General features: G+C 42.7%; 1 protein-coding gene across 3 annotated transcripts; it reads left to right on the top strand.

Moving 5' to 3' along the window:
* The first annotated feature begins 754 nt into the window (after nucleotides 1-754).
* MRPL1 (mitochondrial ribosomal protein L1) lies at nucleotides 755-26,720 on the top strand. Of its 3 annotated transcripts, none has more exons than XM_085898948.1 (9): nucleotides 755-863; nucleotides 4,832-4,925; nucleotides 14,753-15,050; nucleotides 15,158-15,241; nucleotides 15,445-15,513; nucleotides 19,265-19,376; nucleotides 19,591-19,688; nucleotides 24,393-24,474; nucleotides 25,787-26,720. In XM_085898948.1, the coding sequence occupies exons 1-9, from the start codon at nucleotides 770-772 to the stop codon at nucleotides 25,876-25,878; spliced, it is 1,023 nt and encodes a 340-aa protein (XP_085755074.1). In that variant the 5' UTR covers nucleotides 755-769; the 3' UTR covers nucleotides 25,879-26,720. The 3 variants fall into 3 exon arrangements, with proteins under 3 accessions (XP_085755074.1, XP_085755075.1, XP_085755076.1); XM_085898949.1 differs by lacking the exon at nucleotides 755-863 and adding an exon at nucleotides 878-1,005; XM_085898950.1 differs by lacking the exon at nucleotides 755-863 and adding an exon at nucleotides 1,797-1,860.
* Nucleotides 26,721-27,823: the final 1,103 nt, after the last annotated feature.

The raw sequence follows: 27,823 nt of genomic DNA, 5'->3' as shown, positions 1-27,823 counted from the left end.
TACGAGGAGATATGATGGAGATGTTTAAGATAATGAAAGGTATAGATAAAATAAGTGTAGATTAATTATTCAACAGAGTAGACAGTGATAGGACCAGGGGCCACAGCTTGAGAGTAAACAAGAGGAGAGTTAAGACGGTAGTAAGGAAGGGGACTTTCACTCAGAGTAGTTCATGCATGGAATGGTTTCCCTGGAAAGGTCGTGGCAGCAGAAACAGTCGATACGTTTAAATTGGAATTAGATAGGTACCTGGAAGTTATGGAGATAGATGGGTATGGGGATGTTGGCAGACTTTTAGGTCGTTTCATTATTGATGGGTGATTGTGTGTATGTGCACTGAGTGCTGTTGTTGGTGGGGGGGGGGGTCTCGTCAAGGGGGGTTGTGTGGTTGATGTGCGTTTTTTTTTTACCCAAGAAACGTCTTCCCCTAAGCCCCTTCCCTGGAAAGAAAAAAAAATTACAAATGAACTACAAAGACACAAAAAACACAATTTTTTTTAAAAAATAATTTTCTCATTTTGATCTGATGTTAATTGGTGCGGTGTTGATGCGTCATGACGGGCTGAATGGCCTCCACCTGTGTTTAATTTCCTTGTGTGTAAGACGTAACAAGGCCAAATAATTAGCGTAACCTCCCATTGCAGTGAGTCAGAATAACGAGATAAACGTGATGGATGGTGGAGTTCCTGATAACATCCGTTGCCATGGAGATGAAGCCAACCAACATGGCGGCGTGCGCGGCCTCCTCAGATCACTCGAAAAACCCTCAATGGAAATGACGATGAAAAGGATGCAGTTTCATGGGCGGTTTAAATTATTTCATTTATTCCGCTTTCTTCACGACAAAGCATTGTCAAATGGCGGTGTGTAGTCGTACTGTGAATTTTTTTTCTTATAATTCACAAATTCCTCAATGTATGTGGTAATTGGTGTCACGTGGCCGTTCAACGACAACAATGACGTCATTTGGCAAGATGGCGGCGCCCATGAGATTTACATGCCGAGGTTAGTTCTGCCTAAAGAGCCTGGTGTTGGCGCAGTGGTTAGGGCAGCGGCTTGGGATCCAAAAGGTCCTGAGTTCAAGCCCCGTTTGGCCACTGAATTAATACACCAGGGGGTTGACTCAGCCTGTCAACCTTCTGAGGTCGGCGAAATGAGTACCAGTGTACTGGGCCGGTGTATACCCCGGTTAAAATAGGTGTACCATATCCCTGTGTCGTAAGAGGCGACCAGGGTTGCGTCAGGAAGGGCATCCGGCGTAAAACATGTGCCAAATCACAATGCGGATCATACGGATGATCCGCTGTGGCGACCCCTCACGGGAGCAGCCGAAAGAAGAAGAAGAAGAATAAGAAGAAGAAGAAGAAGAAGAGGAAGAAGAAGAAGAAGAAGAAGAAGAAGAGGAAGAAGAAGAAGAAGTTAGTTCTGCCTAAAGGGTTTAATAAATGGGAGTGATGTAAACCACTAAGTTTCGTCCGAACTCGTCCACAACGTTTTGAGATATCCTGCTCACAGATAGACAAACAGACAGACAGACAGGGGTGAAGACACAACCTCGGTCCACCTTGGTAAGAGTTTTTTTTATTCGTGCGACGATCTTCAGCCAAAGGGAATTGATTGGAATCTCCGAAGAAGTGGATACAAGTCGTGATTGGTTCAAGGTGACGTGCACAGCTTCAAAATGTCCAGCGAAGCATCGTCCGAGTAGTGAACAGTTACTGGTTATTACGATTTTCGATCGGCACACACGTGTTATCCGTGTCACACGTGTCATACGTGTCATCCAAGAGACGCGGATTAAAAGGTTCACAATGAACGTGTTCGTTTGGTTGAGGATTCGGGAGAACTTCGGGTTGAAATGTAAAAACCGTTTACGGCGTTGACGGCACCGTTTTGGCATTGTGACGTTGAACGATTTTCGTGACGTTTTGTGAGTTCATGAAAAGCGTATGTGAAGACCCAGTGGCAAATCCAGGGGGGTTTCATGGTTGCCCGGAACCCCCCCCCAACAATTTTTTTACCATTACAGTGGCAAATCCAGGGGGGTTTCATGGTTGCCCGGAACCCCCCCCCCAACAATTTTTTTACCATTACAGTGGCAAATCCAGGGGGGTTTCATGGTTGCCCGGAACCCCCCCCCCAACAATTTTTTTACCATTACAGTGGCAAATCCAGGAGGGTTTCCTGGTTGCCCGGAACCCCCCCCCAACAATTTTTTTACCATTACAGTGGCAAATCCAGGGGGGTTTCATGGTTGCCCGGAACCCCCCCCCCAACAATTTTTTTTACCATTACAGTGGCAAATCCAGGAGGGTTTCCTGGTTGCCCGGAACCCCCCCCAACAAATTTTTTTACCATTACAGTGGCAAATCCAGGGGGGTTTCCTGGTTGCCCGGAACCCCCCCCCCCCAACAAATTTTTTTTACCATTACAGTGACAAATCCAGGGGGGTTTCCTGGTTGCCCGGAACTCCTTCTCCCATGAAAGTGTGCCACAAAAAAGGCCAGAAGCCTCAGAAAAACTATCAATACCAGTACCGAAGAAACAATAAACCACTAATCACTCACAGTAATTTATTTGGAAAATTTATAATTTTCTGTTATTTGGAACAATTCCTACCCAATTCCTACCCCCTTCCCAATTCCTGGATTTGCCACTGAGGACCCGTTGGCCCCCCCCGTCGGTTTTATGTTTTCATGCGTCCGATGGCAAGTCGTGCGAGTCCAACATTGTGCTTTAAAGTTGCCTTACCCTGCTAAATTAAAATGCTGCACATGGTGTGTCTGAGAGGATGTGGTGACAAATTCAGTGGTCCAAGGACAATGATGGAGGACACACAAATACATCCCCTGCCCGAAGGGGATGTGAGACTATTGCAACGTGTGTGTGTGTGTGTGTGTGTGTGTGTGTGTGTGTGTGTGTGTGTGTGCGTGCGTGCGTGCGTCGTCGGTTATCTCCATATGTGGGTTTCAGAAGGTAGAACAGAGCGATCCCATAACTCAAAGTATCCACCTTCGTGTGTGTGTGTGTGTGTGTGTGTGTGTGTGTGTGTGTGTGTGTGTGTGTGTGTGTGTGTGTGTGTGTGTGTGTGTGTGTGTGTGTGTGTGTGTGTGTGTGTGTGTGTGTGTGTGTGTGTGTGTGTGTTGTCAGTTATCTCCATATGTGGGTTTCAGAAGGTGGAACAGAGCCATCCCATAACTCAAAGTATCCGTGTGTGTGTGCGTGTGTGTGTGTGTGTGTGTGTGTGTGTGTGTGTGTGTGTGTGTGTGTGTGTGTGTGTGTGTGTGTGTGTGTGTGTGTGTGTGTGTGTGTGTGTGTGTGTGTGTGTGTGTGTGTGTGTTGTCGGTTATCTCCATATGTGGGTTTCAGAAGGTGGAACAGAGCCATCCTATAACTCAAAGTATCCACCTTCGTGTGTGTGCGTGCATGGCATGGCACGCGTGCGTATGTGGCCTCGTCCATATATTTTAAATTATAAAACGTTTTTCTCTTCAACCACTTATCCGATTGATGAAAAACTTTAAACATTGGACAGATTCCCCTTGGAGAATATTTTGATTATCAATTCTGACGTCATGAGTCACATGGTATAGCAGCCATGTTGGATTAAGGGGAAAAATTTGGACATTATTTTTCCAAAATTTCTCAACGAAAATAAATTGAAACTTCACATGTCATCAACTCCCCATGGGGTAGATGGAGTGATAACGGTGATGTCTTTGATGAAGTATTCCAGCCATAATTGGTTGAATTTGAATTCTTATCTGAAAAATCTGAAACTTCATTTATCGGATATACGACCTTATGTGAGTGAATAATTAAATGTATGACGTCATCGGTCACGTAGTCTCGTGGCCATATTAATTGAAAATATAAACTTAAAACGTATGATCGACTAGTCATGGGGAATATCGTTTGATTTTTTTTCATATTCACTTTTATTGATGCAATTTAGCCTTAATGTGCATTAAAGTGGTCATTAAATATCCTAATAATCAATCACTAATCAATAAAGCTATGGATAATGGCAATGAATGTGACATAATAGGGTGCATGGATGATACGGGTACATGGGCCATAATAGTAGCGTGTTTAGTTAACGAAGGTATTTTTGTTCAGAATGAGCACGCAAAGTGACACTATGTGCTTTATGGGTGCCGTTCAAGTTGCTAAATTAATTATCAGCAGATAATAGCTACCATATTCAAAATTCATTGTGGGAAATGACGCTGATAGTAATTATGGTTATACCACATATTTAACGGCAGGGTAATAATTACAGCAAAAGGTGTTTGGTAACTAAGTTTGAATCTTTTACTTTAAAGTTAGTGTTCTAGGGAAATAACAGGTTCTCAAACTGATTTGGCACTTTGGAAAAAGAAAAACCAATTTCCAATGTTTATATTTTTCTTGCTTCGAGTGCAGCACCTGGCTGCGGGGTAGCATCATTGGCTGAGGGCATGGCTGTGCCGCTGATGCACGACCCTCTGCTGGTTAGGGCAGGAATTTTGAATTTGTTAATGGTGCCAATGATAACTCACTGACTCTTTACTCAGGACACCATGGGATCCTAAACATCCACCAACGAATGCCAGCAGATGAGATGCCCAGTTTAACGTCCATCCAAGGGACGGCACACACATTGATGAATCGCCCTGCCTGTGAAACACCAGGGTGACCGTTTATAGCTGAGCTGAGATTTGAAACCAGGCTCGACAGCTTAGCGGTGAGAGATGGTTATATTAATTATTGAAGAAACTCCATTTTTCAACTGTTTCACTTTGGCAGAATGAGAACACTCATTGTAATTGCTCTGTTTGCCCATCCCCAGCTGTGCCCCGACTGTATAGCTGGAGTCCTTTGGTATCCGGACATCGTGAGCTGGCATTGAGTGCTGCATGCTGGAGGAAACGTGTGGTGAATAGGTAAAGCAGGGGGAAGAAGATTGTTCATCATGTAGCTTTACTTTGCAGGATACATGCGTGCAATAACCAGAGTTGGTGTCAAAGCCACCCAATGCTCGCCTGTTTATACATTTATTGTTTTTAAAAGACGAGTCTAATAATTAATATTTTTAAAAGGAATTCCAGTGAAGTAGAATTACAAAGCAATATATGTATTTGTATATTGTAATCAGTAACAAGAGCGCAAGTGAGCACAATATACGCCATAACAATAAGGTATATACAGAATTGTGCTACTACATGGAAAACAGCATCCTGGTTGCCATGGCAACCACTTTAGATGACGAATGTATGTCGCTACACACCGTCTCCACAGTCTGTACCTATGTACCAAATATGAAACGTGAAAGTTGAAAACTTTGGGAGTTAGAGTGCGGACAGGAATGGATGGACAGACAGACAGACAGACGGACGGACAACCGGTATTACATAATACGCCCTGATATATATATATATATATATATATATATATATATATATATATATATATATATATATATATATATATATATATATATATATATATATATATATATATTGGGCGTATAAAAAATAGTGTGGTAGATAAAAACATTAGAAAGGAAACTAGAGGGGGAGCACTCGGGAGAGTGCAAAACCTCCGCCGCCAATACTGCTGGGTCACTCAAGTGAACCTTAATTATTATTCATTAAATATGATGTCAACAGTGCTGACAGAGTTATAGTTCTTTTCTCCAACATTTTTTTTTTGGGGGGGGGGGGTTGGAAATCATTTAAAACATGTAGCAATGCAAAAAAAAGAAATCGAAATTTTGTTGAAAAAAAAAGTTGCAAAAATTTTTTTTTCCTCTATCAATTTTTTTTGGTGGTGGGGGTTGTAAATCACTTAAAACATGTAGGAATGCAAAAAAAAAAATTTTTCTCCAACAATTTTTTTTTGGGGGGGTGGGGGTTGGAAATCACTTAAAACATGTAGAAATGCAAAAAAAAACAATTTTTCTCTGACTTTTTTGGGGGGATGCGGATTGGAAATCACTTAAAACATGTAGAAATGCAAAAAAAAAAAATTTTTTCTCTAATTTTTTTTTTGGGGGTGGAAGTCCCTTAAAACATGTAGAAATGCAAAAAAAAAAATTTTTTTCTCAATTTTTTTTTGGGGGGGTTGGAAATTACTTAAAACATGTAGAAATGAAAAAAAAAATTTGTCTAAATTTTTTTGGGGGGTGGGGGTTGGGAATCACTTAAAACATGCAGAAATGCAAAAGAAAATTCTTTTTTCTCTAATTTTTTTTGGGGTGGGGGGGGGGGTGGAAATCACTTAAAACATGTAGAAATGCAAAAAAAAAAAATTTTTCCTCAACAATTTTTTTGGGGGGAGGGGGGGTTGGAAATCACCTAAAACATGTAGAAATGCAAAAAAAAAAAAAAATTTTCTCGAATAATTTTTTTTTTGGGGGGGGAACCAAGTCCAAAATTTAATGGCATGATCCTTGGACCATACCTAACCCCCCCACCAAGTTTCGTCGAAATCCGTCGAGGAGTTTTTCCATAATACAAAAAATTTAACATTTTCACGCTCACGCTGACACTCACGCCGGGGGTATCGCTATAGCTCTCTGTTCTTCGAACAGGCAAGCTAAAAACTGTTGTTCTGAGATACTGTTTATGTGTGATGATTGCTACCCTGCGCGCAAAGCAAAAAGTGAGCTTAAGCAATTGGTTTAATTTGCCTGTCTGTCTGTCTACAAATACCAATTTATGATCGAGGAAGTAATTTATTTCAATTGAATGTTATATTTTGATCATGAATCAGAAAACAAACCTGAGGATTAGCAGTACTTTGGCTCTGAATTTGTCCCAATTGTGCATGTGTAGAGAGGAGTGAGATAAAAAAAAATTATTCTGTCTGCCTGCCTGGCAGTAAAACAAAATTGAAAATCATTCCAAACAAGAAACTTACTGTTTTTAAGGATGTTATAAGGGACAAAAACAACAGGCACGAAGAACGAATACAATTATTAAATAAGGTGGTGTAAAAGACACTGCATCAACGGTGGTAAACATCTGAATTTTTTTTGTTTATAAAACCTTTGAATTCTTTATTTTATTTCAATTGAATTGAATACAGTACTTGAACATCGAAGAACACATATTGCCCAATTGGCACTTTCAAAAACTTTCTGTTTAGCAGTACTTGAATAAATATTCATCCACTGAGGGCAGAGTAACTATGAGAAAAGCTATGAGAAGCAGCATTAACACCGTCTCATGACCTGAGGGAAGTATAACTGTTTGAGATACTGCATTCTGACAAATACACTACATGGCCAAAAGTATGTGGACACCTGCTCGTCCAACATCTCATTCCAAAATCATGGGCATTAATATTGAGTTAGTACCCCCTTTGCTGCTGATAACAGCCTCCACTCTTCTAGGAAGGCTTTCCACTAGATGTTGGAACATTGCTGTGGGGATTTACTTCCATTCAGCCATAAGAGCATGAGTGAGGTCGGGCACTGATGTTGGGTGATGAGGTCTGGCTCACAGTCAGCATTCCAATTCATCCCAAAGGTGTTCGATGGGGTTGAGGTCAGGGCTCTGTGCAGGCCAGTCAAGTTTTCCCACACCGATTTCAACAAACCATTTCTGTATGCACCTCGCTTTGTGCATGGGAGCATTGTCATGCTGAAACAGGAAAAGGCTTTCCCCAAACTGTTGCCGCAAAGTTGGAAGCACAGAATTGTCTCGGATGGCATTGTATGCTGTAGTGTAAAGGTTTCCCTTCACTGGAACTAAGGGGTCTTGCCCAAACCATGAAAAACAGCCCCAAACCATTATTAGTCCTCCACCAAACTTTACAGTTTGCACTATGCATCCGGGGAGGTAGCGTTCTCCTGGCATCCGCAAAACCCAGATTCTTCCGTCGGACTGCCAGATGGTGAAGCTTAATTCATCACTCCAGAGAACACGTTTCCACTGCTCCAGAGTCCAATGGTGGTGAGCTTTACACCACCTCCAGCCGATGCTGGGCATTGCGCATGGTGATCTTAGGGTTTGGAACTCAGTAGTGAGTGTTGCAACCGACGACAAACGATTTTTCCACGCTACGTCCTTCAGCACTTAGCGGTTCCGTTCTGTGAGCTTGTGTGGCCTACTACTTCATGGCTGAGCTGTTGTTGCTCCTCGATGTTTCCACTTCACAATAACAGCACTTACAGTTGAGGAGGGCAGAAATTTGAGGAACTAACTTGTTGGAAAGGTGGCATCCTATGATGGTGCCACGTTGAAAGTCATCGAGTTCTTCAGTACGGCCCATTCTACTATCAATGCTTGTCGATGGAGATTGCATGGCTGTGTGCTTGATTTGAAACACCTGACAGCAATCAGTGTGGGCCCAACGCAGGGAAGTGTGAGCCACGGTGTTTCAGGGAACCCTCATTATAGAAAGTGATCAATGTGCCTAAATAGTTTACTAAACAAAATTTTGGAGGAGATATTCTAAACAAGCGTTTGAAAATCTATTAAAAAATGTATGGTCTTCCTGGTCTATATTGAGTCCTTCATGAGCTCACTCTGGGGAATTTGTAATGAAGTTGTCAATAAGGGCCTGTTTTTTATTTTCACATTTGTAAATTAATGATATTTCTTGTAGGGCTGACATAATTATTTCAATTTTTATGCTAGTCTTGGTTCCCAGTATGACAAATAGCCCCAATATTATTTGAAAATAGAATTTGATCAGCTCGAAAAGGGTCTATCCATGTGAACTGACGGAAAATGTCGAAATTGACCATTTTCACAATAGAAGGCTCTTATTTGTGCCTATAAATTCCCTTGAGTCCAATCCGATAGAAAATAAATATTTTTTCTAATGATATTGCTTGAAAGTTTCTTTGAGTAATAGTAAACTTTCATGCTAGGTACCATCAGGATTAGGGAACTGATATGACTTGGCTAGCAAATTGGGTTTGGCCAGTGAAAATCTCCACCGGTCCGTCACATTTTGCATTTCAGTCAATAGTTTAGACTAATAACATGGCAATTAAATTGTTGCTGGTTATATACTCAAATACAATGGGAGTGATTAATCTGACCAAGTATCATTCCCTCATTCCCCTTATTAGTGAAAATATCATCCGATGAAAATTTCTCCAACCGATCCGTCACATTTTCAGAAAGGCGATTTGTCTGTGTAATTCATGTTATTTTCCATAATAAATGCTTTTGATTATATTACTAAGCTTACTGATAGCATTGATGCAGTATTTTATTCAGGTTATCATTTCTGGACAATTTTGGGTTTTTGACCCTTCGAATGACAGTCATCGATGAGTTGCCAGCAATGCCAACCGAGTTTACGGAACTATTCCTTCCAGGTACCACAGCGGTGATCAGAGCTGCGGAAGAACTCAGCCCATACTATCTTATGGACATAGTGGAACCCCTCATGATACTGAGACGCCAATAAAGGATAGTTATGGGAATTCGTTCTCTGCGGGTTTGAGTGTGGCATCAGACCACTACTTCGAGCTCATTCCTAGGTCCTCAGACACCTACTCCGTGGATGATTCCAAAACTGCCACGGTGTATAGTAGATGCCTTCTACCGATTGTGTTGGGCGACCTCCAGTCTACCGGAGTCCGAAAGATACGTGGTAAAGATAGACTAACATGGAAAATATCCCCGCAGGACCATGAAGATATTTTAGCCTTCCTGAACTCGAGTCTCCATGACCTGTGAAACTGTCAATGTTAATAATATCAGCTTTCTACGACATTAAATCATTCATTGTCATCTAGTTACTTTCATTATCACTTTCACTATCAATTTGTAAAATTCCATCAGAGTACCTATAGATGACTGGTTTTTGCGAAACGAAAGTGAAAGTGAAAATGAAAATGAATTCTAATAATGAAAGTGAAATTAGAACGCTGTATGAAACATCGGTGTAGCTGCAATCGCATTAAAACAGCATGATAGTCAATTTAGGTGATCCAGTTGATATAGTTAGTCCAGAAATGACAAAATGAGATTATTTTCCAGTACGTCACGTTTTCATGAACGGCATCGAGAGAATCTTCCATGCATGTGTATATTTTGCCATGATTATCAGTTTGTTTTGTTTTGTTAGTGTATCTAATGATATTCGAAGTTCATATAGAGTCTGAACATTAATGAAATTATATATTGCTCCTATTAAACGCTTTTTAATTCATGTTGATTGATCCGAAGCCCTTTATTTTCATCTCGAAACTGCAAAAAAATCAAAAAAACTTGCATATTTTAAACAATGGTTCACATAGCATTATGAAACAATGGTACAAGCTATAAAACCCTGAAACTTCAATGTTTTTGGCCTGGACCAATCATTAGAGCTGACTTTGCTGTTGTTTGAGCTGAAAACTTCCATGGCAGCCTGACCAAATCAAAAAATCCTACCCTATTTTGAAAATGATGACATTTTGTGATGACCAAACCTTTTTATAAACTTTTTTTTGCAAAATGTTCAGTGGATTTTTTTTATGCTACAACAACTTCACTGTACATGAAAATTGATTTTTTCACGACTTCTGAAACAATTTGGCTCACACTTAGCTGCTTTGACCCTGTGGCTGAAATAGCCGAATCCACTAATTATAAGGGGTGCCCGCATACCTTTGGCCATGTAGTGTACATTAAAAGGCAAAATGCCAACAAGCATTAATAAACCTCCAGGTTTTTATTGGGTGGTTGAACGGGCAGTGGAATTTTGCAGTGAACTAGAACTAACCAAAGATTGTAAAGGCTTCCATTTTCTTTCCTGCATCAGATCATGCAACATTGAATCTGTGACCCTTTTTGAGTCCTGGGACTTGGACTTTTGTCTCATGTATCATAATAGAAATATGTGGTCAACCCCCCCCCCAACCCCTCCCCCTGCTCGTAGACTCCCTTAATGAGCTCAGATTTTGATGCAGTCGATAAATTTTCGTACACCACAGGTGATCAAGGTTGTGGTTATGTTTCATGTGGTATATAAATTGTGGGTGGAGTCAGGTGAACTGTCCAACCAATGGCTGGAACCCGCATGACTCCTTTTATAGTATAGCGAATAAGCTCTCATATTATAACAATTGTGCATTTTATGAGAAAAGCATGAAATTTCTAGCTTAGTTAGTATATACCATAATGTTTATTTTCAGATGTGAAGGGAAGTCAGATTTGACCTCTGAGGACCGTGAGAGGTCAAATCCAAGATGGCCGCCAGTCCACCGGGTCTAATATTCAAACGCGCTTAATTTTGGAACCAAACAGTGTAGAAAAACATTTAAGGTGTCATTTCCAACTAAATTGGGGATGCCCATTCATTTGATGATAGGTTTGAGATTGCCAGAATTCAAGGAAATGCATTTTGGTCAAGGTCAAGGTAAAAATTGACCAAAAATAAGCAATCAGTTGAAATTTGCAAATGAACACCCAGTGGTGTCTCATGTTTGAGATGTCATTTTAAATTAATCATAAGATGCCCATATATTTGATGATCATTTTCAGGTTGCCAGAAGAGGTCATACATTGAGGTCAAGGTCAAGACTGAAGTATCCCCAGCTGTGAGTTGCCTTTGGTGTCGGGTCAAGCTTTCGGTACATCGCTGTTCACAAAATGGTTGCCACAATGAATCCAACACAGTGTCTGACGCTCTCAATCCTTCACGCTTTCACCGGGTATGACACTGTATCTGCATTCGCTGGCAGAGGAAAGAAGATTGCCTGGGAAACTTGGAAGTCTTTCCCAGAGGTGAATGATGCTTTCAATGAAATCCTATGAATGCCAAGTGAGATCAGTGAAGGATCAATGTTACTGCTAGAGCGATTTGTGGTGCTGATGTATGACCAAACCAGTGAGAGTACAGAAGTGAATGATGCCAGGAAACAGCTCTTCACACAGAAGTCTAGAACTCCAGAGAACATTCCTCCAACCCAGGCAGCACTCAAGTAGCACATCAAGCGCACTTGCTACCAGGCCAACTGTTGGAACCAGGCATTGGTCCTGGATCCTGAGATGCCAGATCCATCTGACTGGGACTGAACAAGGGAAACAACTGGGTGGCAGCCGCTTTGGACCACTCTCCCTGAAGCATCAAAATCGTGCCATGAATTGATCCACTGTTGCTGTGAGAAAGGCTGCACTGGATGCTGCAAGTGTGTCAAAGCTGCACTCAAGTGCACTGCACTGTGCTTTTGTTCTGGAGACTGTTAGATTTTTATCATTACCAATGGGATATTCGGAAATTGTGGATAGTGCTAATTCGAAAATTAGTATGAGTGGGAAGATTGACAGTTATCCAAAGTTACATTGATCCATACTCGTTTGCCGGATAGAAATGATATTTCAAAGGAAGTTGTTATGCAATTTGATAGAAATATGTGGATATCTAGTGCTAATAGTGTCAAAATGGAAGTGAAGTTTCACTATTATTGCATAGGTCCAATCCAGTGTCCAAGCTAAAATAAATGTATTAGCAAAAAAAATGTCCAAACGTTTTTAACGTAATTTGACCTTGATCTAAATGATCTAAATGCATGTCCTTGGGTTCTGGCAATCTCAAAAGTATCACCAAATGAATGGGCACCCCCAATTTAGTTGGAAATGACACCTTGAATGTTTTTCTACACTGTTTGGTTCCAAAATTAAGCGCGTTTGAACATTAGACCCGGTGGAATGGTGGCCATCTTGGATTTGACCTCTCACGGTCCTCAGAGGTCAAATCTGACTTCCCTCCACATCTGAAAATAAACCTTATGGTATGCACTAACTATGTTAGAAATTTCATGCTTTTCTCATAAAATGCACAATTGTTGTGTATCCACTGCACTTTTATTGTATAGTAAGAACAAAATGGAACTCCTGCGAGCAAGCTTATGGACCTGTGAAGTCAGTGCACGAAGAGCAGAAATGATATGGGTGCAACTCGAAGGGTGCTTGGTAGAGCGCATACCCCCACCACGTAATGCCTGATCCACGAGAACATGTTGGGTCCATTCGATTTTTGAAATATCATGCTGTACAGTACTATATCGTTTTTGGCCCGATCTCAATGGTGAAGAATCACTTAAAAAATTAAACAATTCTCATATCCAGATCCGGATTTGGATCTTCACCAAAATCGAACCAATTAGTCCATGTCACACACCAAACCTGTCCACCAAGTTTCATCCGAATCCATCCACAACTTTTTGAGATATCGTGCTCTCTATTAGTTTAGCCCGATCTCTCAATGGTGAAGAATCAATTAAAAAAATTATCAGATCCGGATCTGTATTTGGATCTTCACCAAAATTGAAACAGTTCTTCCTTGTCACACACACAACATGTCCACCAAGTTTCATCCGAATCCGTTCACAACTTTTTGAGATATTGTGCTATGTATCATTTTTGGCCCTATTTCTCAATGGTGAAGAATCACTTTAAAAATTAAATAATTCTCGTATCCAGATTCGGGTTCTGATCTTCATCAGAATCGAATCAATTTGGCCTTGCTGCACACCCAACCTGTCCAACAAGTTTCATCCAAATCTGTCCACAATTTTTTGAGATATTTGCACACAAACAAACAAATGAAATTGCTCGTTGAGCAAGGAATTGCCGGAATAACTTTGTCATATCTCCATGATCTCTGAAAAAACAAAAACCTGGAAATCAATTTGGTTCTTATAAGTCGATAGTGCGACTGTTTAATGAGTCATAGCACTTAGTTTGGTCATGATCATAACTTGGAAGTCAATCGGACTTGAAATGGCATTTTTATCGCAATTTGAAATTTTTGACCCGACCCCCCCCCCCGACATTCGACCCCCGACCGCTAAGGAGGGTGTTGGTGTGACACCCCAATGAGACATATGGTTGGATGCAGAATTGGAAGATGCACATTTTGGATTTGGTTTGAAGTCGATACGACAATTTTAGCGGACGTTATTGCGAAAATATAAATTTCGGTTTTTCGGTGACCTTGACCTTGACCTTTGACCTAGATTCACCAAAAACGACAAATGTCTAAGTTGGACCATGGCCGACGTCTGTACCCAGTTTGGTCATGATCGCTGAAACAGTGTGGCTGCTTCAGGGTAAACAAACAGACAGACAGACAGACACACAGAATGACACACAACCGACCAACGTAATTGCCGAAATCCAAAGGATTCCGGCAATTAACAATTAATAAACAGAAAGGGGTGAAAACATAACCTCTTTCACCTTCAGTGGCGGAGGTAATAATGGAGCTTGGTGGTGGCTAACGGTTGAGGTTGTTGGCTTTGGATCTTAAGGTCCTGAGTTCAAGCCCCAGCCATACCAACACAGCATCAGGTGTGTTGACTCAGCCTGTTGCCCTTTTGAGGTCGGCAAAATGAGTACCAGCTTGCTGGGAATGAGTCAATCGAGTGTCCTGTGTTGTGGTGACCCGTCCGGAATTGCAACCCTTAGCCAATGAAATTGCCTTGGCATCCTAATGTGCCTGATGGCATGAGGATGATCATCCATTCATAATTGAAAATACTTTCCATTTTCCTTTGATCAGGAAGTATTATAAATGGCTTGTCTGCGTTTTTGTAAGGGGAGAAAATGGATTGGTATGATCAGGGTAGTTATACTGAATCCACTGGAATTATGTGATTCATGTCTATTGAGGACAAGTTTGGGAAAACTGGCTTTCCTGTGGTGCTTCAATCCCCTTGAGGTTCTTAATGTACTTTTTAATGTCAAGCTGGAATTGCATGTCTGGTTGTGGATTAGGAAATTATTCAGGGCCATAAAATAGACTGTTCTCCTTGCAGTACAAGAAGAAAGAAAAGCTTAAAGGACCCAAAACAGGGGTACTATGCCCATTGGCTGGAGGCGAAGCGCAAAGCAGCAGAAGAGGAGAAGAAAACTGGTTTTCGGAGGCTGAAGCCATTTGGCCTTTCTGCTTGGGAACCCAAGGATGATGTTTACATCTATCGCTATTATCCTCGCCCCACGTATCAGCCACTCACGGCGTTGAATATGCTGAGACAATATCAGCAACTCGATTCCACGGAGTCTGACCAGCTGTTGTATATTCGGCTAAAGCTAAATGTGGAACTGGATGTAAAGGTGACAATTTTTTTTGTGTATAACTTCAACTTGTTCTGTTTATTTTGCGAATTATTTTATTGATGTTGATATACATATGGTTGAGGCTCTCCTTTGTATGTGTGCAGAAAAAGTTGGATGCCAAGAAAACTTCCATTCACTTCCCATACCCTTTAAAACATGAGCCAAATTCGATTATCTTCTTCACGGAGGTAGACACTACTACTTTTCTATTAATTTCCTCATTCCACATGTTTGTTTTTCATTTTCTCAGCCTTACATTGAGTACACCAACTTTAACTGAGCTAAGAGCCAGATGGAACCCAATGTGCAATTGCTAGATTTGTAGTTGGCATTACCTGTCAAAGACTTTCTAAATCCTGGCAGGATGTGACGGCTTTGTCTGTGCGAACAGGATACAAATGAGAAGGAAAAAGCAAAGGAGCTTGGAGTCATGACTGGTGGAGTGGAACTAATTGAAAAGGTTTGAACCAAGATGTTTCTTTAAAAATAAAAAATATATATTTTGCTCACATAAAAAAGCTGGTGATTCATCTCACCCCAAAGGGGTTGTGAGATTATTGTAATGCCCCTGTCTGTCCACATCTTTATATTTTCACTTATAAAGTTTTTTTTCAGATCCTCGTGGAGGATCTCTAAGTCTTACTCATGTTGTTGTTCTTCTGCTTCTTCTTGTGGACTTTTTTGTTTCACAGCCTACAGTTTTCATCGAAACTTCCTGAAACTTGGCAGATATATGTAAAAATACCCTGCGCAGACAGTAACCATCTCCGATTTTGAAAATTCCTCCGAGAAAAAAAGTTATTACGTCAAAATATCTCCGCTAATGGAAATCGCCTAAAAAATTATCTCCGAAACTAGGCAACCTTTTTGAATTCTGTTTGCAGGAATCGAACAGGGCATTAGCAGAGATGAATTACCGCACATATGATACATCACTATGACGTCATATCAATTTTTATGATGTCATTCCTATTTTTTGACATTTTTTGTTTCACAACCCAGAGTTTTCATCGGATCTTCGTGAAACTTGCCATGTATATGCAGAAAGCCCACGCGCAGGCAGTAACCATCTCCGATTTTGGAAATTCTTCGTAGAAAAAAAAGTTGACATCATAATATCGCCGCTAATGGAAATCGCCTATACCATTATCTCCGAAACTAGGCAAGCTGTTTGAATTTTGTTTGCGGGAATCAAGCCGGGCATTAGCACAGATAATTTATTGCAAACCTGATACATCACAATGACGTGATATTCGTTTTTATGACGTCATCATTAAGAGGACGAGGATCTTAGCTCATTTGAGCTTGTTTTCTCTGCATCCACTTGTCCGATCGATGTGAAACTGTAAACATAGGGGTGACTCCCCATGGAGCTTATTCCAGCCATAATCCTTATCCGACAAATCTGAAACTTCATATATCTGATCTACGAGCTGACGGGAGTGAATAATTAAATTTACGACATCAGTCACATGGTCTGGTGGCCATATTGGATTGAAAATAAAATCGTAAAAAAATCTACAGAACCGCTTAACAGATCGATGCGAAACTTCACACATATGATTGACTAGCCATGCAAAGTTGGCAACATTTGCAAAGGCTTGAGTACCATATGGATGCCTCCTCCTAGTTTGGAGGTGATGTGTTGGTATAATTTATGCACATGAAATCAGCATCATGTCCTAGAATCAGTGCTCTTCTTTATTTGAATTTAATATTCCCGGCTGTAAATTTCCTGACTGGGGATCAGCGGGGCAGAGACAATGTGCTTGTGTGGCAGGCGACCCTTGTTGCTGGCAGGTCGTGGAGCAAGCGCTGTGTTGGGACTCATGCAGCAGGCAATGGCACACAACATACAGCGGTCCCCAGGCAGTTATTTCAATAGTATACATCTTAATTAGTCCCTTCCATATGTCTAGTGGGAAATATGCATTGCATGGGACTCTCAGTTTCCTGCGACAATGCACATCGTCCTTTGGAGTGTGAATGCCAATTCCCAACCACCACCTCACTTCACCCCGCTCACCAAGCCTTACCATGTTCACCACAACCGCTTTATACAAATGGGAAAAATGCCCTCGCAGCAACCCACGCCAACTCGTGACTTTTATTCACCCATTTCACTATGCGCGCCACATGGTACTCGGTCTTCACCATGGACACCACGTGGCGATCATCACTCACTACCAACACCGCATCTCCACCATCTCTCACTACAGATGCCAAGACAAGAGCGCCTTGCTCTATAACCGTCGCAACCGCCCATGGTCGTCAAATCTGCACCAAAGAATCAAGGGACCTGAGGGGACGCGGGTCAAGCTGCTTCAAGGCATAACGCGAGGCGCGATCGTGCACTGCGGCTTATGGAGTGACCTACAGGTAGCACCAGGATTTCGCTACAATTCCATGACAGAATGAAGAGAGTGCACATTCGGGGCCAGAGCACATGTCCGAAGACCGCTGCCCCTTTTGAAGCTCGGAGCTCCGAACTCTGGCAGGGTTAGCGAGTAACTGGCCCATTTTCTGGCTCCGAGGCATGGCGCGGCTTGGCTCCAGCCACTATGGCCCAATAGAGGAGCGGAATTTTGCCTGCAGCTCGTTGTGATCCGGTTATCGGCCCTTCCCTTTGTCCGGGCCCATAAAAAGGGCAGAGTGTAGTCAGTCCGCTCTCCTTTTTGGTCATTCGCTCTTTCAGTCAGCCTGCTCGTGGGTCAGTCCATCAGCCGGCTCGTCTACTCGAGTTAATCTGGTTTGCCCTGCTCACCGTTACTGCTGCTGCTGCTGCTCGCCTTTGTGTTCAGGGCTGTCGGTGCTGCTGTAGAAGGAACGCGGAGTCAGACGGGATCGGCAAGTAGGCAGTCAGCAAGCTGGTCAGCGTGGAGCAAAACGCATTGCGAGTCCCCGTGACCAAGCAGTGGGGGAAAGGGGGGGTGGAGAGAGTTACACACTATTGCCACGAGGCGGGTCACTCCGTTCGAGCAATCCTCAATATATACAGGTATTTACACTTACAGGTATTTACATAGATAGGATAGGGACTTTCTCCTTACACATCTTTTTCTATCATCTTACTTTCTCTCTATCTCGTCACTGTGGACGTCAACTGTGAAAGAACATCAACACGGGCGAAGCGTGACTTCTTTTACGGAGAGAACCTGAAGGAGCGAACAAACTGACTTGCATTCACATTTTCCTCTTGCATGACACCCCACGTTACACCACACCTCACACTCCCACACTCTAGACACAACCCACTGACCTCTCCCTAAGCATTCTGGGCTGTGCTAGTCTGTCGACCGTGCAAGGTATTGAGAGGACGTTTACCCTCATCTGCTTTCTTTCTCTTTGAGCGATATCTAATCTTCCGTGTGTGTGTGTGTGTGTGTGTGTGTGTGTGTGTGTGTGTGTGTGTGTGTGTGTGTGTGTGTGTGTGTGTGTGTGTGTGTGTGTGCGTGATAGAGATAGATAGATACAAAGACGGTGCCTGTCCGAGAATAAGTTAAGAATGTAGAAGATATACGGGATAACTATGCTCTGTGTCTGCTTTTCTAAGATTGCTTGTCTTTTGCCGCACCACACAAATTCCTTGCTTCCCCTACTATACATACCAATAAATCCCATTCGCTGTGCAACATACCTTTCCTTGCATTCTGGTTGTATATTAATGCACTGTATAGAAATGTTCCCAGCTTGTTTTCATATTTTCCTTTATTGGGCCAGCATGGCCCACACCCTTGCTTAGCCAGGATGTTATTCCCCAAAGATTTGCTTCGTAGCCGGTACGTACTTGGCAGTTCCGCTCAGCTGCACCTGATCCGGTAAGTAATCTGGTTAGCACAAGTACGTACTGAGTGCGTGTTCCCCAGTAATGAGGTCATGTGACCCTTAGGTAAACGGTTTGTTATATGGAGGACCCTAAGTCACCTGACCAAGTTATTGGCGTTCGCGGTCGATTAGCGATCCGCCACGTCACGAAGTTATTCATGTGAAACGGCCTGCGATTCTGGTGAGTCCGGCGAGTAACCCTCGGCAGTCCATCCCTCATGGTTCCCCAATGATTCCAGACTGTTACAATATATATTATACACTACATATTGTCTGCATTTGAGGTAGTTCCACATAGAGGTTAAAAATCCAATTCAAAATCCGTTGTTTTATGATGATAATGAAGTAATTAAGACATTCATGCAATTTGATTTATTTAATTACAGATCCTTCTTGATGAGGTTCAGAGTGATTACTACCTGGCTTCTCCAGACATCCTTCAAAAGTTGTTGCCCCTCAAGGAGAAACTGCAGAAAAGGTTTCCCACGACTAAGTGGGGTAAGGGTAACCCTTCCACAATGCCCTACACTTTACATTTCCCCTTCAGATTTTATATAGTAATCCAGAATGAAATGTTGTGTGCCACATCTCACATGCATGTATGCCTTTCCTCTGGCTATCAGGGTAGTATATTCTTGTCACTACTTCGCATATCCACTCACTTCATGAGTTTAAATCTTAATGTACCTAACTGCTGTTTTTGCACCCAAAGGCATGGTGGGCAATGCCATTGAGAGCATGGTGGAGTATTATAACTACTGTTCTGACTTCACCATACATGAGGACTCTATTTCTACTTCATTTGGGAAGGTATTTATACCTTGATCACATTGACAACTGTCACATGAAGTGTTTTTGTCCGATCGCTGCTTGTGCATTTTCTTCTTGTACTAACACTCCACTAAATGCGTATTACATGATCACGGTATTTCACAATTTACACGGCTCAAGTGTATTAACATAATTATTAAAAATAATCTGAGAACAACATGGGCTCTTTGACATGTAAATAGAACTCGTGAGATGTTCAATGCCTTGGCTTCACAAAATACTCCTGAAAATGTTCAAGAAAGTAAGAAAAAAAAAACCTCTAAGTCTCCAGAAAAGAAAGTATTTTCCAAAGATCAAAGAGGGTGTGAGTCAGAGGGTGAGTCTAGCCTCAGTATTGGGACGAGTTGCAATAATAACTGTTTGGATCGGTGAATTTATTCTCCCGAGGGATTGTGTATCCAGAATCATTAATGCTCTCAAGTCGTCAGAGCCGTTGTGTCCATGTATTTATTGACTGTCATTTTTGTGCTGCTTTGCTTTTTTCAGACATTCTTACCCCATGTACCCGAAGCGTAAAGTGAGGTTAAGCAATTGGTTCATTCAGTCTGTCTGTCTACAAACGTCAGTTTATGTTCGAAGAACAACTTGATTTCAATTGACTTGTATTTTGAACATGAATCGGAAAACGAACCTGTAATTTAGCAGTACTTTGGCTCTTAATTCGTCCCGATCACGCATGTGCACAGAGGAGTGAGATAATTTTTTTTACTCTGCTTGTCACCTCGCAGTTAAACAAAATGGAAAATCATTCCGAACAGGAAACTTACTGTTTTTAAGGACGTCACAAAGTACACACACAACAGGCACATGAATAACTAATGTAACAGGATAAATAATGTGTTGCATCAATGGTGCTAAACTTCCAAAGAAAAAATTCTCCAACCTTTGATATCTGTTTTATTTAAGTGGAATTATATACTTGGACACTGGAGAACACAAATCACCTTTTGGCACTTTTGAAACCTTTCGGTACAGCACTACTTTTACAATACTGTGACGTCCACGGGACTTGAACAGTCCCGCCAACGTAGAATGAGCCGAAACGATGGAGGCGGTTTATTTATTTATAACCCAAACATGGCGGTTCTAATCGCTCTACCGCAAACGGGACGAGGAAGGTGGCACGAGTCGCTTTTCACTGAGTTGATGATGTTTATTTGTTTTTATTATCACCAGAAATAACAAGACTCGGCAAGAAGAGGGATCCGGGGCGATTCGACGGGATGGTGTGGGATCGGGCGTGGGGAAAAACACAGACAATTCCAATGAATATACAGATCTCAAACCTCTAAGGCGCCAAGTTCACACACACACACACGCACACACACAAGACGTAGCTATTTCTGGTGGTCAGGCTGGACCGTGGTGTGGACGCAACCGTCCCTGGATCGGCGTCGGACGAGCTGGCCTTGCTCTCGTCAGTGGGGCAGGAGAAACCGTGGAGCTGTCGACCTCCTGGTCTTGGCCCAAGTCCGCTCACAGCCGCCAGGGAACCAGTTCTGGCGCCAAGTTGCGAGCAGGAGAGGGAGGCAGGTCCGCCCGCCGTTCGACCCCGTACTCCGAGTCAGCAGAACCCCAGAGCCAACCAAAGCGAGGCACGAGGCTCGGCAAGGCTCCAGGACACGATCAAGAACACGATCGATTCAGCACAACAACCAGGATGCTCTCTGCTGCCACAGCTTCCACACCAAAAAACCACGATCTTTTGGTTGTAATCTTCTTCCTCTTCTTTTTCGACCCGAACAGAACCTTTTTATCCTTCTGTCCTCGTCACTTCAATCGAGCCGTTTATTGGCCCACCGCCATCGCCTTCCGCCAATCGTGATCACGGGGCGGAGCCATCCGCTGCACTGTCCTGCGACGTCACGGCCAGTCTCCAGAGAATACCAAAAAGGGGTTTACGCAGACACACTTACCCTATCCCGTGTCCCTATCTAATTACGTGACAATTATCATCTCCCCCCTTGAAGAAATGAACATTTACTAGACAACTTATCACCACTGAATTGCTACTTATTACATCGAGATCCTGGTAAACTCGAACAGCATGGAATACCTAATTAAACATCCTAATTACCCTTTGAATGCATACCCCCCCCTCAAACGTAACAATACATTGTATTTTATATATATATATATATACATTGTATACATATACCCCGCCTCTGTCCTTTTTTTCTTAAGTCTGTGTGGTGTAAGGTGTTCTGTGAATCCCTTGCTTATCTTATATATTATTTCTGAGTTTATGGTTTCGTGTCGCGCTATCTTCGACTTTGTTCTGCGCTCGAGTTACGTGACATTCGGCTTACATTATCTCAAAGACCATACGAGGTGCATGGTCCAAAAAAAGTAAATAAAATGGTTCTAAAACAGTGAAATCGTGCCAAAAACGGTGGTACACGACTGTTAGGAATCTCCGCACCCATGTTCTAGATGCCGAGATCCAAACTGGGGCAAACAAATGTGACTATGTGTTGATACCACGAATCAAACTGGCCCCATCAGATGTGAACTTGCCATTCATTCTTGAAAGAACAGTTTCCAGTAAGAGTCAGTGACTGCATGACTATAAACAAAGCGCAAGGCCAAACCTTTGATAAAGTTGGGTTATATCTTCCACAGCCGGTGTTCAGCCAAGGTCAGCTATATGTTGCCTTCTCACGATCATGTCAGTTCTCGGACATTACGGTGCAAATTATACCAACTACAAAACAAGGGTTCCACAATGACAATAACCCAAAACACTGTGTATCAAGAAGTACTTTGAACATTGTATTCCACTTACTGCATTAAAGTAAAATTACAACTGATACTCTGCATCAGTTCCTTTCTCAAACACACCCACCCCAACATGTCACGCAGAGCGCAGGTTATGCTAGTAACTAATTATTATGGCAGTTAAGCGTTTAAGCTTTCATCGTGATCATAATCATCATTATGTACCATGCTTAACAGAGCATCGGTTCTGCGGAAGCATGAGTTTGTTGGCTCGAGGTTACAAACCTGGACGGTCACCAGTCCGACACGATTTTAATCGTACACATTGCTTCATTTTTGTCGGTTTATTTTCCCCGGTTGGATATTTTAATCGACCTGTGTACATGGATTTTAATTATACATATTTGCATACATTTGGCCAGCTGTACACATGCTGCGTTTTCCTGCGGGTGATATAAAGCCCACTCACTGCATTTGTCTTGCCGTCATGATTGTTCATATCTGAGAACACTCGAGCATTTTAATAGCGAAATGCAGATGATATTCTCGATCCTGACCACATCCATATCCCCATGCGTGCAAATTCATGTCGTTGCGTACACGCACCTGAACCATCCATGCGAAAGAAGTCATCCCACCCTCTTCGTTTTGCACACAAAATGCCTTCTTTTTTATTCTGGTGAGAACATATAAGAAGATATCCTTCTTCAAAAAAAAGGAAGAAAAAAAAAAACAGTCGCAACAACCGTTTAATTCTCTTTTCCTTGCTGTGTCATCAAACTGAAATCTAAGATGTGCAACAGTTGCTCAGTGTTTATGTTAAAATGAAAATGGTGAACTCTGTGTTTTGGTAGAAACAAAAAATATCGTTTTTCTGTTTTTTAAATTGGCAAATTATTAGATGTTGTGACATCAGGATAGAAAAATATGTACTTATCAACTGGAAGAGAGATGAAGTGCATGCAAACAATGTGGGCAGCTGTAGTACCGTGGGAATGATAAAACAAGAATAACGTGTCATGAGGGTCATGACTGTGTAAAGATTGACTTGCTGGCTTGGGTGTGGGCACAGTGCCACTGGTCTCTTCACCTCGTCTTTGCCCCTTTCACGCTGAACAGATAGAAAAAAAAATTGACCGTCCTCCATTTGCTCACGAAGCCAAGCTATTTTGAGTGACTGTGCCCCCACAACCCCTCCTCCCCTCCCCGATGAAATGCACACACACAGCACAACATTTCTCAGAATGGAGTCATTGATTCGGTTAAAGATCGACAATGGTCTTTTGTGAAAAGATCACCATTACAATCTTTTAAAGCCAACGGCATCGTGGTGTACGGCATGACATTGAAGGCACATATACAAATTGCATGTACAAAATGGTGGCACTTTGACCCCCGCCTTCCTCTTCCATTTGCCAATTTTTCTTTCCTAAGTTTACCCACAGCACACCACTCCAACCCTTTCTCGCATATGTGATGTGCGGATGATCCCGAGTGAAAAGGGGAATGAATTACATCGATGCAGCCAAAATACCCTTTTTGGATTTTCATCTTCAGTCTGCGTTGATGTTTGACAGCACTCTAGGTTTTGAAGTTGGAAACTAGGTCATTGGAAGAACAATGAGTTGCTCACTGCAATCCCATCACTGCATGCCACGTTCTATATTTGTGGAGGGCAGGTGCAGCTGTCTTGTTCCAGAAACAAAGTTAATGATCATGCCACAAGATGTTTGAGATAATGAATGTTCTGCTGCCACAGCTTCAGATGCACGAATAAATAGTGATGATAATCACCAGCTTATGTTGCTGTGTTTGTGAGATTAGCTATGCTGGGTACTGAAGATTGAACGTGCAAATGTGCACAAACATGTATATTTGTGTGCGCACACGCACACACGTCAGAAAAATATGACGCGGTGAAACAGGTGAAATGTCGCAGCAAAACTCGGTCTCTTGTTTTGACAGTTGGACATGCCTGATGAGCATCTGTTCGCAAACCTGAAGACGTTCCTTGGTGACATCTTCAAAGTGAAGTCATTGAAACATGGTGAGCTCAGCATCATCTTTTTTCATATACATGATTGAGGCTCATGGAAGAGCTAGGGCAGAATGTAAGGGAACAAAATGGAAAGAGGGAAACACCAACAGCAGGGTAGAAGGGGGAGAATAACACGTGAGGGTGAACAAGGTGCACACAAGCTGAATTAAACACAGCAAGAGGAAGGGGAAAGCGAGATGAAACATAAACTAGGAACAAACCAACCGACAATTAACAAACTAAAAGAAATGAGGGAAGTGTGGGGGGTGGGGGTGGGGGAAATCATTCACCTGGAAAAAAGGTATGCTTGTGAATGTGGTCATTTGAGGTCAAGGAGATCACGAGTATGGATGTGGGGGATGAACTGAGGTAGTGGTAAACAGCTGTTCTGAAATCCTGGAGGGAAGAATGGGACTGAACAAATTGGGGAAATGTGAAAGTTGGTGCCAAAGGTGAGAGAAAAGAGGAATAAATGAGTGGAGGTGAGCAGTGAGCCTGGATTTTCGGAGTTTAACAAGAAGAGGGTAACCGGCAGACAATGTGCAACCTGCAAAAACCTGGGAGGGACAGAACCGAGAGAGGGTAGAGGGTGCGCGACCAATAAAGAGGCTGTGGAATCCAGAGAGGCCATTGACATGTCTGGGATGTGAGAGTAGCAGGCCAAGAAACTCAGCTTCATCGTGGGAGAACCCAATTATTTTGAGGGCCTTGCTTTCCACGCCATCAATAAGACAAGGTGTGAGGAAGCATGCTTATTTGTCTCGTGAAACAAGTGAAGGACTGTCCATACACATCAATGAATTCATTTTAAATACGGTATTTGTGGCAAGAACAGGGTTAACATGTTTTTCTGTATCGTAGACCTGTGGTGAAGGTGTCACCCTGTAGTGTAGCAGCGCGATTATGGCATGGTATTCTGTTTGCTACAAAGGAGTGTGGTTAACATGTCAGCCTGTAGCATCAGAGTTTCAGATTGTGGTTAAAAGCTTGGTCTGTAGTATAAGTGTGGTTGAAATCATTCCCCGAAGGGGAGGAGTATGGTTAAATCTTATCTCTCAGTGCAATAATACGGTTGAAATATTAGCTTGTAGTGTCAGGGTTTGTTCATAATGTTAGTCCGTCATGTAAGAGTGTGGTTAACATGTTATTAATAATCTTTGCATTCAATTAATGAATGCCTGAATGTATTTAGTTTGCCCTTCTGGCACTTTCTGCCTCCGAAACCCTTGATGCCATGTGCTGGTCAGACATGAGGTGGGACAGAATCAGTTGATCCGTCACACACGGAATGTACATTATTGTGAATGTGTGTCTTTGCCAGGGTCGTCGATCGAGTATACTTATTTGTCGAGTGAAACAAGTGAAGGACTGTCCATACACATCGACGAATTCCTTTCAAAGTCCAGCAAGTGAGTTGAGATTATGAAGCCGGGCCCTCCAGAACTGGACACAAGAAAAGATGGAGCATTTTACTGCTGCAGGAAACACTTTATTTTGGATTTGGTCAAATGCCACTCGGGTACAAAATTGACTCTTACCATGGACAAACTTAGTCGCAGTTCACGGTCGGTTAATATCTTTCATAACCTCCCGAGTTGTACCTCCTTTTTTGAATGCAGAGTATAACCTTGACGACTCATCTGCAGTGACGCTTTGGCATCACATGTTCTTCAGCCATTACTATGATGGTGCTATGAACTTACAAAGTGTCGTCTTTCATCACTCTGTGAATAGACGTGACCAAGCTAGACCTAAAGTAAATTGGACTTCTTATGGTTTTTTTTCTTCGGAATTTGCCGAATCCTGCTTCGAAGGTGAGCCATTGCAGCGTCGTAACATTGGCACAAACTGCAAGTTTGCCTTTAATCTCACACAGTGATATCAATTAGTTGGGATTATATGTCAATAGTGTGATGACATTGTGCGCTGCACCGTTTCATTTTCATTTTTGGCCTGAGAAGTCTGTATTATCACTTTCTCCATTTATGCACCGCTTGTACATATTCTGATGGTTTCATCTACTCAAAAATAATTTTTAAACAGCACGTTCTTTTCATGTTTGTGCGTAAAACCAAGAGGAATAAACTTTGCTCACAGGTTGAAAAAATTCTTTTTTAAAGCATGACTTTGTTGTGGACAAATATGTAAAAAAATCGACAAATTCCTCCAAAAATGTTAAAATATAATTTTCTTTGTGTCATTGAGAAGATGTTTTAAATGGAGCAAGATAATAATAAAAAACATATTGTTGTGAATTCGTGCCTGCCGGCGTGCGATCGGCCACGTAACTCCAATCGCAACCGCGTCGCCCACCAAACACCGGACGTTGCCCACTGGAACTACCGCCAGGAACCAGTCACGGGTGGGGGTTTAACTTCACCACAGCCCAGTCCGCATTCTACCCGTGCGAAATAGGGTGAATCGCTGAATGTCGATATACCTAAGTATTCACGCGGGTAACCTACCGAGGGGCTGCAACGCGCCGCAGGTCGGCCTGGGACACGAACCGCTTAAGCGGTCCGTTCTGTACTACAGTGATAACCGAGCGGTGTTATCGCCAACCTTGACGGATCCGATTCTCTTTACTGGGCGTTCAAACCCCACTACTCATTCAACGATGCAAGATGGCTTTTCAAAAGGGAAATAGTACACGACGAACGGGATACGTTTCACACAAGGACATTTATTATAAAGCACACGTATATACAGCCAAGGCAGTCATGCAATGTACAAGCAAGAAACAAAAGCAATACCACCGACTATGAGCAATAATGTACATGCACAGTCACTTATGCAGGTCTACTTCACAGGACACGGCGCAACCAACATTTATTCCAAAGCAAGAAATTGCCACCCCCAAAGACGAGGGTGGCAGACAGGGTCCGCGGACCTTTATAACGCGGGACCTGGAGGACCGAACGGGTCCCGCGAGACTGTGGCAGGTTACCTGCCCCCTCAAGGTGCCTCGGTGGTCGGCGAGTCGCGACGTCCCGCTCCCACGACCGTCAGCATGGTCGCGCCTGGTTCCGGGCCTCCCACGTGGCTGGCAAGCTCTCTCTGGCGCTCCTCGTCCAGACGCGCAGGTCCACCACACAGCCGACACTGCTGCGCCTTCCGTCTGCGTCTCCCACCAACAAGCCGCTCACAGAACCCCGAGCGCAGGATCCAAGCGAGGAAGGGGGACCAGCGCAAACGAGAGCATGAACCAAGCGAGAGGAAAAAGAAGAAACCATCGTCCAAGAAGAGCTCTCCAGCCTCGCGTCCGGTCCGCCCTTTATAGCGCGGAGCTCCGCCCTTCGCTCCGCCTCGCTTCTGGCTCCACCTTCCTTCGAGAAGCTTCTCGAAAAGGGGCGTGTCC

The sequence above is a fragment of the Eptatretus burgeri genome, chromosome 10, assembly GCF_056783735.1.
Source record: "Eptatretus burgeri isolate ZD-2024b chromosome 10, Ebu_testis_v1, whole genome shotgun sequence".
Classification (NCBI taxonomy): domain Eukaryota; kingdom Metazoa; phylum Chordata; class Myxini; order Myxiniformes; family Myxinidae; genus Eptatretus; species Eptatretus burgeri.
The sequence above is the reverse complement of the archived record's forward strand: the minus strand, read 5'-3'. Positions and strand labels throughout refer to the sequence as shown.